The sequence below is a fragment of the Equus asinus genome, chromosome 9 (genome assembly GCF_041296235.1).
Source record: "Equus asinus isolate D_3611 breed Donkey chromosome 9, EquAss-T2T_v2, whole genome shotgun sequence".
Classification (NCBI taxonomy): Eukaryota; Metazoa; Chordata; class Mammalia; order Perissodactyla; family Equidae; genus Equus; species Equus asinus.
This window is the reverse complement of record NC_091798.1, coordinates 91205031-91224022: the sequence shown is the minus strand read 5'-3', so window position 1 is coordinate 91224022 and position 18992 is coordinate 91205031. Positions and strand designations below refer to the sequence as shown.

At 46.1% G+C, this 18992-nt stretch overlaps 1 protein-coding gene across 3 annotated transcripts; it reads left to right on the top strand.

Moving 5' to 3' along the window:
• Positions 1 to 9705: 9705 nt before the first annotated feature.
• On the top strand, positions 9706 to 15064 carry S100Z (S100 calcium binding protein Z). Of its 3 annotated transcripts, none has more exons than XM_044777982.2 (5): positions 9706 to 9799; positions 11943 to 11997; positions 12193 to 12275; positions 12593 to 12789; positions 14625 to 15064. In XM_044777982.2, exons 4-5 carry the CDS (start codon positions 12649 to 12651, stop codon positions 14790 to 14792), a joined length of 309 nt encoding a protein of 102 aa, XP_044633917.1. In that variant the 5' UTR covers positions 9706 to 9799; positions 11943 to 11997; positions 12193 to 12275; positions 12593 to 12648; the 3' UTR covers positions 14793 to 15064. The 3 variants fall into 3 exon arrangements, with proteins under 3 accessions (XP_044633917.1, XP_070374287.1, XP_070374288.1); XM_070518186.1 differs by lacking the exon at positions 9706 to 9799 and adding an exon at positions 11451 to 11478; XM_070518187.1 differs by lacking the exon at positions 9706 to 9799 and adding an exon at positions 11464 to 11833.
• The last annotated feature ends 3928 nt before the right edge of the window (positions 15065 to 18992 follow it).

The window sequence follows — 18992 nt, the reverse complement described above, 5'->3', positions numbered from 1 at the left end:
GGACATGTCCCCTATGCCTTCTGCTCCTGCACATTCGTTCTGATCTCCCCAGAACGTCCATCAGTCTACAACTCTACAGTCTGGGTTCTCTTAATTTTTGTTTTCAGGTGGGAAACAATCTTATTTTAGAAAGAGAGATGTTTCAGTGTTCAGGACCTATCCTGGAGTTCTTTCTGTCAAGATATTGTCGTGTATATCGGACATTTCCTGACCTCTCTCTTCTTTTGAATGGCGACCTGAGGTCCAGGGCTGATGGCCCAGGCATGCCCTGCGCTGGCCGGTCCAAGGAAGGGGAGCACAAACGGCTGCTGTGTCTTCTCCAGAGTGATCTTAAAGTGACATCTGGGAAGATGAGCAAAATTAAGTTAAATCTCTTGGGCAGGTCTAGGGAGGCCGAGCGCCACCTTGAAGGTTCTGCTGGATCCTTCCGCCTGGATGGGAACAGGAAATCTGAATTTCTCAAGGTGAGAGGAGAGTCAGCAGGAGGCCAGCATGGTTCCAGGAGCCAGAAGGAAACTGCAGGGTGACGGACCTATCAGAACTCCAGGGCTGAGCTGCCGCCAGGCTGCTCGCTCCCTCTGTCTCTGTCTCTCTCTCCTTTGTGGCCCAGGGCACCTTTTAGAGAGGAAGCCTCAGCGGAATCACTCTCTGGCCTTCTGGCCCTTCCCAACCCCAACCCCAACCCTTACCTGGTGGCCTGAAACCCACCCCACCCCCACCCCCCAACTTCAAATACTAGATTTGGAAACAAGAATCTTCCACCAAACTTTTTTTTTTTTTTAAACCTTGAAGCTGCCTTCTGGGAAGATGAAGTAAGGAGAAGGCTCTTATCTTGATCTCAGTGGGTGGAGATTGGCTGGGACGCAACACGGTCTGAGGAAGCCTTGGTGGCCGCGAGTCCAGACTCAGGGTGCGGCCGAATCTCCTTATCTCCCGGGAGGGAAAGCAGGCAGAGCCGTAATTTATGACTTAGAGCCCATAAATCTGAGTAAGTAGTGGGAAGGGCAGAGTCTCGGAAGAAACTGCTGGAGACACACCCTCCCACCAGCGCCTCCTAGCGGTGAAGCGCCAGCGCTCTGGAGTCAGATGCCCGAGGTTCAAATCCTCACTCCATCTCCGTGGCGACTTGGAGAAAGCTCCGTAACCTCTCTGTGCCTCAGCTTCATGGGCTGTAAAACGAGGCTAATAATTCCTCATAAGATTTTTGAGGACGAAATGAATGAATACATTTAAATTGCCTAGAATGGTACTTGGCCAGAGTATGATGAATGTTAGCTGCTATTATTTTCGTTTAGTCCACTTACCGTACCCGGAGAGAAGAAAGCGTGAGGATGTGGGAGCACCAGGAGGGCCCGTGGGGCGTTCCAGGTCGCCGAGGGGCTCCCGGAGGCCTCCTTGGAGGACTGGTGCCTGCGCCGAGCACCTGGCGTCCCCGGAGCTGAGTGCTGAGTGCGGGCCAGATGGGGCGGTGGGAGGGCCGGAGCTCCTCGCCCAGCTTAGGTTTAACCCAGAGATGGTGGCGACTCTGCATGAGGAGAAGGCAGGGAGGGGTCAGGCGTGCACCCTGGCAGCTGGGGGAGGCTGGCTTTGAAGAAGAGCACAGTGGGTGCAGAAGGTGAGTCGGGTCTCTTACGGTGATTCAGCCCTGACATGGCAGAGGCCTGGACCATGTGCTGGAATTGGTGAGCAGGGAGTGGGAGGGAATGGAAGAAGGAGGTAACACCTGGCAAAGGATTGAATGAGAGGAGGAGGGACCCGAAATAGCCTGACACTCGCGTTTCCGGTTTATGCGGTTGGGTGAGTGGGGTATTACTATTGATCAGAAAGCAAACAGGAGGGTCCCGCCTGGACTAGAGGAGGGAGGGGCGAGGGAGCGACAATGACAGATGCAGTCCATGTGCTGTGGGGTTTGCTGTGCTGATATGTCATCTAAGGGGAGATGGCCTGAAGTCAGTTTCTTTATACTCTGCTCTGTCCCAGGTAGGATTTAAAGTGATAGCCGAGGATACCCATAAAATAGAATAAAATACTATCAACTAAGTAGAGGAGAAAGAAGAAAGACAAGCAAGGGTGGACTGTCAGACTGAGGGAGGAGGGAGCTGGTTCAAAACGCACAGCAGAGAGCAGGAGTCCAAGGCCGCTGGGCTCAGCTGGCTCGCCCGTTCGGACCGGCCTGCAGCTTTATGTCTGCGTGTTTGTTTATTTTTGGTTGTTTTTTTGTCTTTTGTTTTTTTGAGTTGTAGTCTTAAAATCCAGGAGTTCTCAAAAATCAGGATTTCTGGCTTTTTCTAAAAATGTTGGAAGTTCTGGGAGCTCTGAGCTACCATCATCTGGGTCCGAAGAGCAGTCCTCAGTCTTCAGAAGGGATGGGCTCTCCAGTTTACCACAGTCCTCTCCCCTCCCTGGTGTATCCCCAACACCGAGGCAGAGTGTCGGTCCCATTTATCATCATGGACTAGTTCTCTGACTTCCTATCTCTATCAAACGTGAATAGGACAAAAATAGGTCTAGACGTCTTTTCTCTCTCTGCTCTGTTTCACCTGTCTGCAGTAGCTGCCCGGCCATGGAGGCAGGCTGAGGCTCATTGTTTCCCATTCTGACTGGCACCCGTTTCGTACCTGTTGTGGACAGCTTGAACAGAACCCCTGCTGGAGGTATTCAGTCTACGACAGGCGGAAGAATCCTGGATTTGGCCTAAGTGGCCCACAGACTTGACTCCAGGCCTTATGAGCCAGGCAGTTCATAGGGTCCACAGGTGATTGCTTAGGCCAATCAGGACTCGAATCAACACAAAGAATTTCTCCTGAGTCTTCACAGAGGGGGGATCGATATGTTCAAACAACATCCACCACCAGAGTAGACGTAAGTCTAAGGCTGACTCTAGCAGCTTCCTCAACATGGTGGCGTTTACCTAAAGCATAACTGCTTAAGAATTCCTGGGGAGGCCAGTCTGATACAGCTCAGGAAACCCAATCTCTCCTGAGCTGACCTAACCCAGGAATAATTTTAGAAAATTTAGAAAATCTGGAGAAATGGATGGACTCCTCCAAATTATCCTTTATAGAGATGCCTGGACTTGCAGCAGCCACTTTGTGACCAAGAGGGGACAAGTCAGGGATGAGAGCCAGCACACACAAGATGGTGAAGAGGAAAGACAAGATCTTGGGTTGTTGATAACATTGTGGAGACACTGAAACAACCAACCCTTATTGTGTGAGATAACAAATGTCCTTATTAAGTTTAAGCTACTTTTATTTGGTTATTCTAGTACCTGCTGACAAATACGTCATAAGTGGTACAACCTGTAACCTATTCAAGTCCAAAGAAAGCAATGAAAGCCACAAACAATCTAATGTATCCTCCTGGGAAAGTAAGTATGAACGTAAGATAGGCAAAGACCTGGGTTGTGAAAAACACTGGCACATAGTAAGAGGTTGTCTGTCTGTATTCAAGGTGAGTAGAAATAAAACAGTACTGATAGGACTCCTAGGGGTCTCAGGTCTCAGGTCCAGGCTGTGAAATAGACTTGGGAATTGGAATCCTATAGTTTGTAGGTGAAACTGTTGCAGTAGATGAGATTGCCTAGGTTGACCGCATAAAGCCCAAAAGAAAAGCAAATACTGCGGGATCTTCATACCCCGGACCCCAGCCAGCTCTGCATGAAAGTGAGGAGCCTTAGTCACGTGGAGACAAACGCCAGGCTCCCTAGTGGATTAGGAAGATGCAGCCATAATTAGCCTCTGTGACTTTGGGGCTTTGGATAGGTTTGTAACTTAACCCAAAACTGGCAAATCCAGTCTATCAAGGCCAATTCTTTTCGGGAGAGTCTGCCACTTCCTGGACCAAGGCCAGGACTCCCTGGGGAGTTGACAAGCTTAGCAGAGTCTCTCTTGAATGGGGCTGTCAGTCAGGGTTCTTAGTGGCCAGCAGTGGAAGCTGCCTATGGCTGCTGCAGCAGAACAGGAATTCATTAAAATGAACACAGGTGACTCACAAAACTCTTGTGAGAGCTGTGACAAAACTGCTTGATGCAGATCTCTCAAGAACGATGTCCAAAACCACACTGCAGAATTGGCCGAATGAGGAAACCGCTCCCTCTGTGGCCACCAAGCAGCTGAGGCCATAGTTTGCACTACCTGACTTTGCGTCCATTCTGCTGCAGCCAGCACACGTGCTGTGTCTACACCAGGAACTCTGACCTCCTTTGTGGCAGAAAATAGAGGGAAAGATGAGCTTACATATAGACCAAATTTGAGAGATGGAAAACGCTTAGGGCTGCTTTTACCGAAGGAGGAAGAATGGAGCTCACCCTCTCAGCAGCTCCCTGCGGGGAGCTGGGAGGGGCTGGTGGAAGGCTTTTAGAGGTCTGGCTTGCATATCACGGAAATGGGCTCATGACAAATACATACTAATGATTTTCAATGAACTTTGGAAATAATCAGAGAAGCTCTGATAAAGCAGGCATTGCTCAGGTGACGCTGAGGAGTGACAAAGCGAGGCTACTTTGTGATCTGAGGTGATGCCTTCAGGATCAGAAACAACGACTTTTGGTTCACCTGTCATTTTTAAAAAGCCCTCTATTAATTCTATTAAGATATTCAAAGAGGTCACTTGCAGAGAACCCATTGTTACTTCCCCAAATTTCATTGCTGCTTTGTGGAAAATGTGCTGGAGAAAATGGGAAAGGCTGCCCTCTCCTGCAGGAGCTCAGCCTGTGTGTCCTTTCCGAGACCACATAGAAGAATTTCATCGCTCACATGTTTATTTCTGAGCAATTCTAATAGAAGAAACATGCTTATGTACATCGCAGTATTTTTCTGAGGAGTCATGTAAAAAAAGAACTAAACTTTTCACCAACTATATTAGTTGTCTATTGTTGCGGAACAGTTTACCCAGAATTTAGCTTAAAATGTATTATCTCATGCAGTTTCTGTAGGACAGGAGTTTGGGGGCTGTGTAGCTGTGGTTGGGGCTTGGGTTTCCCAGAAGCTCATGCGGCAGTCGCCTGAAGGCTGGACTATGGCTGGAGGATCTGCTTCTAAGAGGGCTCGGCATGGGGCTGGCAGTTGGTGCTGGTGGTGGTCTGGAGGCCTCAATTCTGTGCCCCGTGGATCTCACCATAGGGCCTCTTAAGTGTCCTCACAACATGGTGACTCCCATGGAGCGTGTGATCCAAGAGGAAGCTAAGCAGGGGCCACGATGTCTTTTCTGCCCTGGTCTCGTGCGTCACACACTATGTCCTATTGGTACGGCAGGTCAGCTCTGTTCAGTGCGGGAGGGGGCTCCACAAAGGCGTGAATACTGGAAGACGAGGATCCTTGAGGGCCATTGTGAGGCTGGCTACCCCTGGAACCTCATTTCAGCATCATTGCAGAGAATCGTGAGGTTTTAGCTGACAGTGGAAGTGTAATTGTTGGGCTTGCTAATAGGTAGTCCTGACAACAGACATGAGCTAAGGTTTAGCCCTGTGGCTTGGGTGCATGCCACCACCCAAACATGCTGCCTGCTTGTTTCAGTCTCGTCACTGTGACTGGCTAAGGTTCAGATCAAGATTCACCCAGCTCCTTTGGCCCAAGAATAAATTTGGGTAGCTAATAAGGATTAATAATTCTACATCTTAGCCATCAATATAAATAACTCAGAATCACTGTTTTCGGTGAAAGAATTTCTTCTTTTCCTCTTCATTGCTATTTTTTTAAATTGAGGCCACACTAGTTTATAGCATCATATGAACTTCAGCTGTACATCAGTATATTTCGACTTCTGTAAGCCTACGTTGTGTTCGCCACCAAAAAGTCTAGTTTCCATCCATCGCCCTACACCTGTGCCCTTTAACCCCTCTCCTCTGGTAACCACCAATCTATTCTCTGTATCTATATGGTTCTTGTTGTTGTTTTATCTTCCATTTATGAGTGAAATTATATGGTATTTGGCTTTCTCCATCTGACTTACTTCACTTAGCATAATACCCTCAAGGTCCATCCATGTTGTCACAAAGGGCAAGATTTTGTCTGTTTTTATGGCTCAGTACTATTCCGTTTTATACATATACACCACATTTTCTTTATCCATTTATCTGTTGATGGGCACTTGGGTTGCTTCCATATCTTGGCTATTGTGAATAATTCCTCAGTGAAAATAGGGGTGCATATATCTTTTCAAATTAGTTTTTTCATGTTCTTTGGATAAATACCCAGAAGTGAAATAGCTGGATGATATGGTATTTCTGTTTTTAATTTTTTGAGAAATCTCCACACTGTTTTCCATAGTGGCAGCACCATTTGCGTTCCTACCGGCATTGTATGAGGGTTCCCTTTCCTTCACATCGTCTCCAACACTTGTTACTTCTTGTCTTTTTAACAATAGGATTCTGATGGGCGTGAGGTGGTTTTGATTTTCATTTCCTTAAATAATAATTAATGATGTTAAACATCCTTTCACGTGCCTGTTGGCCATCTGTATAACTTCTTTGGAAAAATGTCTGTTCAGATCTTTTGCCCATTTTTTAATTGGGTTGTTTGTTTTGTTGTTGTTGAGATGTATGAGTTCTTTATATATTTTTAATATTAACCTCTTATCAGATATATGATTTGCACGTATATTCTCCCAATTAGTAGGTTGTCTTTTCATTTTGTTGATGGTTTCCTTTGCTGTGCAGAAGCTTTTTAGTTTGCTGTAGTCACACTTGTTTATTTATTTATTTTTGAGGAAGATTAGCCCTGAGCTAACTACTGCCAATCCTCCTCTTTTCGCTGAGGAAGACTGGCCCTGAGCTAACATCTGTGCCCATCTTCCTCTACTTTATATGTGGGACACCCACCACAGCATGGCTTGCCAAGTGGCACCATGTCTACACCCAGGATCCGAACCGGCGAACCCCAGGCAGCCAAGAATCAGAACGTGCGAACCTAACTGCTGTGCCACTGGGCCGGCCCCATCACTTGTTTATTTTTTGTTTCCCTTGCCTGGGGAGACATATTCAAAAAGATCCTTCTAAGACCAGTGTCGAAGAGTGTACTGCCTATGTTTTCTCCCAGGAGTTTTATGGTTTCAGCTCTTACATTCAAGTCTTTGATCCACTTTGAATTAATTTTTGAGTATGGTGTAAGACAGTGGTCTTCTTTCATTCTTTTGCATGTGGCTGTCCAGTTTTCCCAACACCACTTATTGAAGAGACTTTGCTTTCTCCATTCTATGTTCTTGGCTCCTTTGTCAAAAATTAGCTGTCTGTAGATGTGTGGGTTTATTTCTGGGCTCTCGATTCTGTTCCACTGATCTGTGCGTCTGTTTTTCTACCAGTACCATGCCGTTTTGGTTACTATAACTTTATAGCATATTTGAAATCAGGAAGTGTGATGCTCCAGCTTTCTTCTTTTTCCTCAGGATTGCTTTGCCTATTCGGGTTCTTTTGTTGTTTGAAAGAATTTCTTTAGCTACCTTCTCCTAGTAATGTATTTCAATGTTTAACAGCCTTCACAATTAGGGAATATTTTATTTCTTTAATATTAAGTTATTCTTCTTCATCTGATTGTAGCAGTGGCAAAAAGCAAGTGGCAGCTTTTCCTCTGTCAATAATCTTCCATATACTCAAAGCCATTAATTTACTTTTCTTCCTCTGGTGAAATAATTCCAGCTTTGTTAACTTTTTTTCTCATGCTTACTGGGATGGGAATTGTGTGTGTGTGTGTGTGTACACTTTTTATTAAGGACAATTTAAAATGTAGAGAAGGTAGTCAGGTAGAATGCCTGTAGTCTAAGGAGCCCCCATATGCCCAGCACCCGGCTTCACCAGTCAGTTCGCTCCATGGCCCATCTGGGTTAATGTCTTCCCTCCCACTTCCCACCACAACCTCCCACCCAGTGGGTTATTTTGAAGCAAATCACAGAAATCTTCTCATTTCATCCAGGAAAACTCTTGCCCTTAGATCTCCCCTTCTTTTTGACTCTCAGCTTCAGTCTGTGGGTAAAGGGCGAGATAAAATAGTTTTGATTCAGCAGAGAACTTGGGGCTATGGGGGCATCTAAGGGGGAGAGAAGGGAAATCTCCTTTCTGTAGTTCCTGGAGCAGAGTCATCTGACTTCCCGGCAGAAATGTGTGGCAGATTCTCTAAATCTGTTCTCCTGGAGCAAAGGGTGAGGAGAAAAAGCGAGCAGTCACGGCTCTCTTGGAGTTCTTCCAGGGACCGCTGCCCTTCACGTCATTGTCCAAATTGTTTTCTGAAGGATGAAAAACCCGCACACAGGTCCGCTCACACACACAAAGACACGCACTGATCCTTTAACCTAATTTTGGAATCAGAAAATTTTTAAAGACAAGGGAACTTCAAGGGCATTTAGCCCAAGATGTCACTTTCCTCCCATGCAGAAGGAGGCCCAGTTATGTCATGGACCTTACGGTGGGTTGAGTATTTCATAATATGTCATGTATTTTTCAGTAACACTTTAAGCATTTGTCTTGAATTACACGATCTCTCACAGACTCTATCCAGCACTGGGCAAATGCTTGCTGCTTAATAGCGTGTGTGAAAAAGGCTTTATAAACTGGAAAGTGCCAGTGGAAAGTCAGCATTTGGGTGATTCAAATGCTTTGTCAACACTGAGTTTTAAAACACTTCATTTCTTTTTTTGTTATACCAGTAAAATATACTCATTACTGAAGATTTAAAATTACTAAAAACAAGAATAACACAAGCAGAAAGAAAAACCACCCTTAAAAAACACCTATGAACACTTCTGCATATTTCCTATTTTTGCATATTTGCAATGTAAAAACATAACATGATCATTTAGAATCTAGAATTTTATATGCTAAGTTTTAAAATTCAACATTATATGTTCAAAGACATTGCCTAATGTGGAGATAGACTACAACTTGAAATACTGTATAATTACAATTAATGTTTTAATGGATAACAAAATTCAACAGCAGCATTAAAGAATTTTTAAACCATCCATAATTCTATTAAATACCATTAAAACTATTTGTATTTTCCTTCTTTATGTACACCGATTTTATCATTATAGTGTACATACGATTTTTACTTTGCTATTTTCACTAATTAAATTTTTCTCATGCTTGTGTAGTCTATGGCTTATTTTGCACGTAGTCTTGTCTTTGAGGCTCCACAGCTAAAGCCCTGCTTTCAAACACCTCTCCTGTTTCCTCCCACCTGTGGATTTGTGCTGGCTTTTTTTTCTCTAAAATAGCCCTTACTTACAACTCCCCCAAACTGGATTATTTCCGTGTCCCTCATTCTTTGCTCACTGTCTTGGATGTAGAGTTGTACCCTGTAGCCCTTAGTGTTATGACTCATGTCAAAAATTGAAAAATGAGCCTGTAATAAGTAACAGCGGGAGTACCGGGTGCTACTGGACGACCCTTGTTTGCCATAAGCAGGCGTGTCTCCCCGTCCCCACCCCTTCATGTCACCTGTAAATTTGTATCCCTAGCCTGACAGAGCCCTAGTGAGCCTTTAGTCATGGTCTTTGTTTCTGAAAGGCCCTGGAGGCAGAGGCTGGGGCCGGCTTACATCACAGAGAAGCCCCTGGGGATGGGCTACTCACCACAGGAGCAGTCTCGGGTGCCTGCTGGGAATCAGCTGGCTTCCAGAAGCAGTCCCCGAGCCTGACACTAAGGGGCAGCATGTGCTAAAGGAAACAGCTGGCTCTGCTACAGCCAAGCGGGAACCAGGTGGAAACCACCTTGCTTTTAAACCCCAAGAGCAAAGGATGCAGAGGCCGCATTCTCGTCTCTCAAATCAGATTACAGTAAATGTCTGTCTGATTCCAGGACTGTGTGGTAAGCGCAATGAGGAAATAAAGGGATGCTCCAGGGCTTGAGGGAGGATGGAGCGTCAGAAGTGGAGGTTGGATAGTCGGGAAGAGTGCAGAAGAACTTCCAAGGGGACATATTTGAACTGAGCCTTAAGGAGTGCATGGAATTAGCATTGCAGGCGATGGGCCCAGAAGGTGCCAAGGCATGGAAGACTGAGAGAGCGCGGCATTTTGGTCCTTTTGTAGGCAGGGTCAGAACTTTGAATGCCCAGGAGTGTGGGCATTGATGCGTATTTTAGATAAACTACTCAGGCAGCAGAATGGAGCTCAGATGGAGGAGAATAGACAGAAGAAAGGAGAAAGAGCAGAAAGGAAGCTATCACAGTAATAGAGACCAAAAGTTATCAAGTCCTGAAGGTGGTGAAGAATATAGAGAAATGGATGAGTTCAACTGACATTTTAAAATAGTGCCAAAAGCTGGGTGACGAGTGCACCTGGGGGACTGAGACGGCCAGCACAGCAGGAGGGGCAGGCTGCGTGGGCAGAGGACATGCGTGATGCTTTGGTTCTAATTGAGTTTGAGGAACTTGTGGGACACTCAGGCAGGAATGAGGTCCAGGAGGTGGTTGGGTAGGTGGTTTTGGAGACCAGCAAAGATCTGGGCCAAAAAATATGATTTGGGGGTGATTGAAACGATCGGAGTAGCTGAAATCGGTGGGGAACGCATTTAAGAGTTGGAGAGAGGCAAGGGCATTCAGAAATGAGGAGACCCAGAAAAGCGTGTTCTTGGGTGGGAAGACCCGACGTGAAAAAGATGTCAGTGTTCCTGCGTTCCATACGTTTAACATAACCCCACTACAAATAGCAACAAAATTTTCTCCAAGGGCAAGTTGCTTCTGTCGTTTTTCCACAGGGCCTGGCATAACATACGTGCCTGATAAGTATTTCTTGACCACATGTGGGCACATTCATCCAGTGGAATAACGCAACTTTCACAAAGAATGGGGTAGATCTGCATGTGCTGATATAGCAAGATTTCTAACATATATATTAAGCGGGGGAAAAAAAACCCAAGGTGCATGCATGTTGATGCTGTTTATGTATATTTAAGGGTCCTTGTGTAATATTATAGATAATTATGTAAGTTATATACATACACCTTTTTTTCTGTCAGGATAATTATAGCTGACACAGACATCGCACTATGTCCCAGGCACGTGTTTTAACTCAGTGAATCCTGTTGGGTAGACACTGCTCTTATCATGTTTATACACATTAGGAAGCTGAGACCAGAGGGGTGAGGGACTAGCCAGGGTCACATGACTAGTTGGTGGCAGAGGTGAGAACTGAAGCCAGGCATCCGTGCAGCCAGGCTGCCACCTCACAGGGGAAAGGGTTAACGAGGGGTCTAGGGTGGGGAATGGTGGACTTTTATTTCATACTCTTGAGTATTCAAAATATTATTTTACCACATGCATTATTCCCTTAATAATAAAAAACTAAATTAAACATATATTTGGGAATTGGGCTTTAGGAATACAGCGGGAGCATCTGCGGGGAGTGGAGGGGAGGTCCCCGTGGAGTGCCGGGCGCTGAGAGGCTCACTGAGGCTCAACAGGCCTGTCAGGAGGAAGGAGGAGTGCGAGGCTGGTGTGCTCTCTGCGTCACGCGTTCCAGGCCTGGGAGGACAGGCCACAGCGAAAGGTGTGGAGGCCAGCGCTGGCTCTGGTTTTCCCAGTGACTCTTTAAGTTTCTTTTACTTGGAAATCCCCCCTGTGGATTCCTGCTGCGGCTTGTTTCCATTTGTTTGAGCAGGCGATGCGTTCCTATAACTGAAAAAGTTAAAATGGGTTAAGAGGGTGTGAATGAGAGACTCCCTCCCCACCCCTTCTTTACTTGCTGTGAATATTTGCAGGGACTCCGTAGGCAAAGCAGAAGGTGTGCCTGTATAGTCTTAGCTTCTTTCCTACCAGCCGGATTGCTGCTTTCTTCTTTTCTAAATCGGCACATGGAGAGCTTCCTCGTTCTTTTTTTCTATAGCGGCACAGCTGTCCTTTGGGTTAGTTTAACTGGTGTGCTCTGACTTTATTCCCTTGACCTTGCCATCAGCTTTGCTGAGGAGTCCCCGCGTTTGAATCAGTGTTTGTTCTTTCCTCCTCTATTTTTAGAGTTCTTCCCGGTCACCGACGTCCTAGGGCCTGACTGCGTTGGACCACATGCCTGGTAAGGAGGGCTGACTGAAGGCTCCCTCTCTCGCTCTTTGCCTTCTCATCTGATGCACATGAAGGGCGCCAACCTTGCCTCGATGGCCCCTGGGGCAGCGGCTCACACCTGTTCATCCTGGTGATTAAAAACAGACGCAGAGGCCCTGCCGCTTGAATCTCTTGTCACTGGTAATTTTCATCTTCCTGGGAACAGGTGTGCGAGGCGGAACCCCAGTTATAAATGCGTATAGTTTCACCATAAACACCTGTTGACGGAGCTGTGTGTTAGCTGAACAGGTATGAGATTAGGTATATTCTTCCTCTTTTTATTTATTTTTAATCTATGCTTTAACGTGACTCTGTCCTTGTTGTCTGGTTGCTAACTTACAAACACGCTGGAACTGCCACATCTTGGGTGGGGGGGGGTGGGGATTAAGGAGGAGCAGACCCCCCTGCACAGGTCTCCTCTGCAGCTTTCCTTGGACGCCGGAGCACTTGGTTCAACTGAAGTTTGTTACGGTTTAACAACCATCCCTCTTGGGGTGACCCGGGGGTGGTGATGCTCTATTTTAACCAAAGTGTTGATGTTTCCCCACCTGCTTATTTTGAACAAGTGTCTCCTCCCTGAGTCTGGTGGTCTGCCCCTGGAGTGGTCAGCTCTACTGCCGACATGCCCACCCAGCTGGAGATGGCCATGAGCACCATGATCAGAGTGTTCCACCGCTACTCCTGCAGGGAAGGGGACAGGTTCAAGCTCAACAAGGGGGAACTGAAGCTGCTCCTGCAGCGCGAGCTCACGGAATTCCTCTCGGTGAGTCACGGCTTTCCTGCCCCACTCCGTCGAGGTGGTTGGGGGACCCAGCCAGGGACAGCTCTGTGTACGTGGTCTCCTGTGATTCTGCCACAAACACAGTATAATTTGTTCTGAGATTCAAAATTCAGGGGAAGGCAGCACTAGAGACCTTTGCTTCTGTGAATGCAGGCATGTGCTCTCCTCCATGTTGCCTGTGGTGAGGATGCCCAAGTGTAGACGTTATATTTGAGGCTTCCATCAATTACTCAACGTCCTGGTGCTGCAACCAAAGACATAGCTAGTTATGCCGGGAGTTATAACTAGTTATACTAGTTATACCTGAAGCTTTGCTCAGCTGGCAGTAAATTAATAAATATTATGTTTGGGGACAGAAATGAAGACTGGGATGCTTTATGCTGTGGTGGCAAATTTTTTAGTAAATGACAAATACTTTGTCAGCCAAGCCCAAGCTGATTGGGATCGACGGATGGGGGTGTCTAGCCAGTGACCAGTTGGGTAGCAAGCGGATTCATAAAGATTCACCAAAATAGCTAGGAGCTCAGTAAATCTACTCGTGAAAGCTCACAGTGGAGTGTGAGGCCTGCTCTGAGGAAAACCCTCGTTCTGGTGGGGATGAAGCTGCCTTGAGTTGATTTTAGCCCAGTGTTCTGCCCTTGTGTGTGTTTACTCTGTCCAGACCCTGTAGTAAGACGACAGTGACTGTAAGGACCCCACTCTTTTCTCCCCACCCTCCATGGGAAAAACTTAAAGTCAAACGCTTTAACATAGTAATTCTTCGTGGTACTTTTTTACTGATTTTAGGAATCCCCAGGACCTTTTTTCCCCCTCAAATTTGGGTTGGCAGCTATGTTATAGAACATTTAGAATAAAAGCTTCAGTAGGGCAAACTTGGCACATTGATTTATTCAAGTGAAATTTACTCTTGTTTGTGATCAATTAAATTTAAGTTTCCAACCAGCGAATGGTTGGCAGCCAGGGAGAAGGCAGTGGGGAGTTCCCCGAGGAGACGAACGGCTTTTGGAAACCTCTCATCAACCCGTCCTCACAGGGGAGGTGGGCTGCCCAGCCCTGCCCTTCCTCAGCCCCCATCTCCCCATGGGCTCCTTGCTGTCCTTCCTAAGGATAAAAAGCCGTTGTCCTACGAGAGCTGCCCTTCCCTAGTGGCTCTTTGGCGTGTCAGATGTTGTGCTCAGTAAGGCTGCCGGATGAAACCTTGAGTGTCGCATGCAGCATTGGGGACGTGCGTAACTAGAAAACTATTCCTTGCCCATCTGAAATTCAGATGGGCCTCCTATGTTTTCATTTGCTAACTCTAGCAACCTGGTGCCCAGGACTTTTAAAAGTGTGTTGCAATATCCCCCCAAATTTGCGGGGAGATACTATTCTCTCCATTTTACAAATAAGGAAATTAAAAAGCATTACGTGATTTGCTCAAATCCCATTGTTGGTAAGTGCCAGAGCCCCCACTATCCCTTTTTGGCTTCAAAGCTGCCTCCTTTCCATGTCCCCCACCTGCCTCCCCGTGTCCCGGCCCTCGACCTGTGATGGCGGCCCTCGACCTGTGATGACGTGTGAATACACTCTGAGCCGCTGTCTGCTCTGCTTGTTCTGTAGGTCTGAGCCAGGATTCTGTGGCCCTGGAGCAGAGGGCTGGACTCACTTAGAATTTGTGCCCGGTTCAAACTGACCTGCAAACAGGCTCTTGGAAATTGTCCTTAGATACTAAAAATGCAAATCAATACTTTAATGTAAATAAAAGGAAGATGCAGTTTCAGTTGTCATTGTGAGCTTCAAAGCCTGGGAGTTAGAAATTTTTTTTTTTTTCGTTTTAGTGCCAAAAGGATCCCCAGTTGGTTGATAAGATAATGCAGGACCTGGATGCCAATAAGGACAATGAAGTGGATTTTAATGAATTCGTGGTCATGGTGGCAGCTCTGACAGTTGCTTGTAATGATTACTTTGTGGAACAATTGAAGAAGAAAGGAAAAAAAGATAAGTAGTAAGCTAAGCTGAAGGTGGAACTGTATCCCAAGTTAGTTACTTGTTCATTCCTATCCTCCAGACCTGTGGTTACAGTAATGCCCTTTACAGAGATAATATACATATATTTAATTGCCAATACTGTTAAATGATGTACACTTTAATATATTGACTTTAAATAAATATTCCAAATCTTATATGCCCTACTTGGAATTTTCCTATATTATTAAAGATGTTCTATGCACTTTTTGTCTGTCAGAGCATCACAAAAATAAAAAATTTAGCTACTTTCAAATGAGACTAGAACTCAGCAAATTCCTCAGACAGACATTCCTCATTCTTGAATTCTGTTTGAACTTCTTATTAAAGAAATTGACTGGCCCTCCCCCTCCCCCTCCTTGTGATTCTGCTTCAAATGGAAGAAGCTGTGAGGCTCTGTAAAGCAGAAAGGCTGATGAATAGAAGAAAGTGCTGGCTTTTTCCAGTGAGTGAGGTCAGGGAAGGGTAGATTCAGGGCTCGGTGCTCAAGCCAAGAGAGCTGAAGACAGCAGCTCTTGGGGGCTGGTGTGTAAATACCGTCCCTGGCCCCTTGGGTCACGTAATTCTGAGACAAGTGTTTATACCGTTTCCCAGGGCTTCCCCTGGGGTTAAGCTTCAGTGACCCCTGGGGAGGCTGGCTTAATCTGGCACCTTCTCTGGGCTACCTTCCCTTTCTTGCCTCACTCTGGTTCCCCACCTTGTGTCCTGCACCTTTCAAATCAACAACTTGCATGCACATCCTCGTCTCAGGGTCTGCTTCAGGGATAACCCAAACCAGGACAGACCCTTAGGAGAACTTTAGAAGGGAATGATATGACTATATTTATACTTCTAAATCCTTACCCCGGCTACCGTGTGAAGAAAGGACTACAGAAGAGGGCACCGTGGAAGACGGAGAGGAGTTAGGAGGCCGTGGCTGTGGTCTGCGTGAAAGGTGGTGGCGTCTCAAGCCAGGATTTGAGCAACGGCAATGACGAGAAGCAGGTGAATTGTTAGTCTGTTGGAGGTGGGACTTGCGGGTGGATTGTTAAGGAGAGGTAGGAAGAGAGAGCGGTCCAGGATGGTAGAGCAGTCACTTCCATACATCAGAGCCCTGATTTGTGCAGGGTGGAATGTGGCCAGCTAAAATCCTCTATTTCTCAGCCTCTTTTGCAGCTGAGGTGGGGTTTGTAACACACTTCTGGACAATGAGAGAGAAAGCAGAAGTCTACTGGGAATTTCTGGGCATGGTTTGCTATTTCCATATAGGCTCTAAGCCTTCTACCTTGTTAATCCCTTCCTTTTCTTTCCACTGGGATGTGGATGTGAGGCTGGAGGCTGGGCTGCTGTCTTGCAACCTTGAGATCAGTGAAGAAAAAAGATAGAAGCAGCCCAGGACATTGTTGTCGTTGAGGAGCCACTGCCCAGCCCTGGTCTGCCTGCCTCTGGTCCTCCTTAGGTGAAAAAAAATAACTGCTCTCTGGTTAAGTTAGATTCTGTTACGTGCAGCCAAACACAGTCTCTAATGTTTAGATTTTTGGTCATGCAAATGATATTTTACTAAATGGGAAAGACTGGGAGAGGAAGAGCTTTAGTGTGGGGTCATCAAGGGGAAATCTCTCCCTCTGTTTGAGGTGCCTATTGGACAACCAAGTGGAGCCATCACATGGGCAGTTGGGTATATGATCTAGCCTAGAGTTGAGGGTCAAGAAGGGACTGGAGACACGGATCTGGGCATCATTAACATCTTGATGGTTGTAAGCCACAGGAGCAGGGGAGATCACTTAGGATGAGAATGTAGATGGAGAAGAAGGAAGGTGCAAGAGTTATCAGGAAAAAGAGGAGGCAGCAAATGATACAGCCAAGGCACGGCCAGGGAGAGGAGGAGAGTGGGAGAGTACAGAGCTGCAGAAGCCTCGAGAAGAAAGCTTTTGACGAAAGAAAGAGGCTGAAAGCACTGAGAGGAGCTGTAGGATGAGAAGGACTGACCATTGGATTTGCCGGGGTAGAGATGACCAGCGACATCCATAACCCTGACAGGAGTGGCTGCTTACAAAAGTGCCTCTCCCCTGGTCTGGCAGATGGAAGGTAGTCAATAAACGTTTGCCCAATGAACAGATGAAAGAACCTGCCAGTTGTTGATTTTCTAGGGCTAAGACCGGTCATTTTTTTCCTTAAAAGAATATTGTTTTGTCTCCCTCAAGCCAGTTCTGAGCAGATAAAACAGAATTTAGATGCCAGAGCATTCAAGAGCAGAAATGTGGACCTTGGTGTTTGCTCACCCCTGTCTCTCAGAAGGTTGGAAACAAAAAATGAGAAAAAAAATGCAACACATATTTCAGGAGAGTTTAGGCTTTTTTCTTACCAGAAGTCACTTTACTCATGCAGAAGGTCTGAACATTTCCCAGGGGCCTTAAAACTTTTAATTTGGTCCAAAGTTTATGTATTCTAAATGGGTCACCAAAACATAAAATGTAAACCCCAAAATTTCCCCACATATTAATCTAGGAAGGACCTTCTCAACATAGAGAAATAAATGGAAAAACAATGTTCATTTCACGGCGTTTCTAAAAATCAATCAAAAGTGAGGAAAAGCAATTTGTGTGTCAAATTAGATTTCAAATGAGTAAGAATTACGTGAGGTACCGAAAGCTCTTTTCTAGTAAAGGAAAGGCTCTCCTTTCTGTGTGTTAGGTACATACAATCAGTTTGTAGGAGGCAAATTATTTCTTCTGCCCAGAGGCACTGGCATTTGCTATAGTTTAAATCAATTTTAAACGCTGTTCAAGAGTCATCTCTGAATTAGCACGTTCTGATGTTTAACATTTTCCCAGCGTGGTTACTGGGAGACGAGCCTTATGGGAGACGACAGCCTGCGTCTGCTCGGGGCCCTGGGTTTGAGATGTGACTGACGGTACAAACAGCTAGAAAGCATTAAACAAAATCTTAAGTTTTAATTTTAGAAACAGATATTTTTCTTTTCTCCGCAAGGATAGTGGGGTCAAGGAAGGTTTTCCAGGGGCAGAAGCCTGGAGTCAAGTCGCTGACAAGACAAAGAAACTGGGGAAGGTTATTAAAGGAAGAGAGGCCGGGGGCAGAGCCGTGCAGGTGGGAAGTAACAGCAACTGTTCTGGGGAATGAAGTGGTTTGGGCACCCCAGGGTGTGGGGTCGGGGAGAGCCCGAGGCAGGACTCAGAGTCAGAAAGGGCCTCCGGTGCTAATGGGAGACGTTTGAAATCCTGAACGTTATGGGAAATCATTGTGGGATTTTATGCATTTTTTTTTCTTTTAAAGTAGTTTTTCTTATGTTTTTAAAAATCCCTTTAAAATTTATAAATCTTTAAAGCAGTGATTTTGAACCCTAACTTCACATTGCATTCCCCTGAGATGATATTAAAAATATAGATGGATAAGCTCCACCCACACAAAGATCCTGACTCAACTGGTCTGGGGATGGGGCTCAGGCATCAGCAGTTTTTAAAGACCATCAGGTGATTCTGATTGCAAACAGAGTTGACACACTGCTTTGATGGTGATAATCAGATCAAGGTCTGGCTGAGCAGCGTCTAGGACAGCGGCTGCTCCAACTACAATGTGCATGTGAATCACCTGGGGGTCTGATTCTGCATCAGTAGGTCTGGATGGTGGCTTGAGATTCTGTTTCTAACCAACTCCCAGGTGATGCCCATGGTGCTGATAAAAATGGTCTAGATTCTAGGATGAAGAGGAAAGGGTTTGAACAAAAGTATGGAGGTGGTGTTTTGGAAGCAGGCAGCTGTAGATCGGTTCCTGCTGGGGCATACCTCCTTTGGAAGAATATAAGACAACACAAGGCATTAGGCACAGAGAGGGCCCAGGAGAAGGGGAGAGAGATGGGAGAAACCAGGACAGACCTTCCTGGGACACTGGTGGGGGTAAGGAGGCGGGGAGGGAAAGGGTGCCACTAGACATCCTCAGGTCAAAGCTCTTGGGCAAGTTATTTAACTTCTTGAAGCATCGTTTCTCTGGCATGTCTCAACTGTGGTGGCTCACCTGCATCCTAATCAACTAGGGGTACTTACTGAAAATTGGGATTCCCAGGCCCCACCGCAGGTCAAATGAATCAGGATGGAGGAGGAGGGTGGGTGAGAATCTGTATCGATAGCAAGTACTCTAGGTGATTATTAAGGACCCTTAAGTTGCATGGTTAGAACTCTGATAAA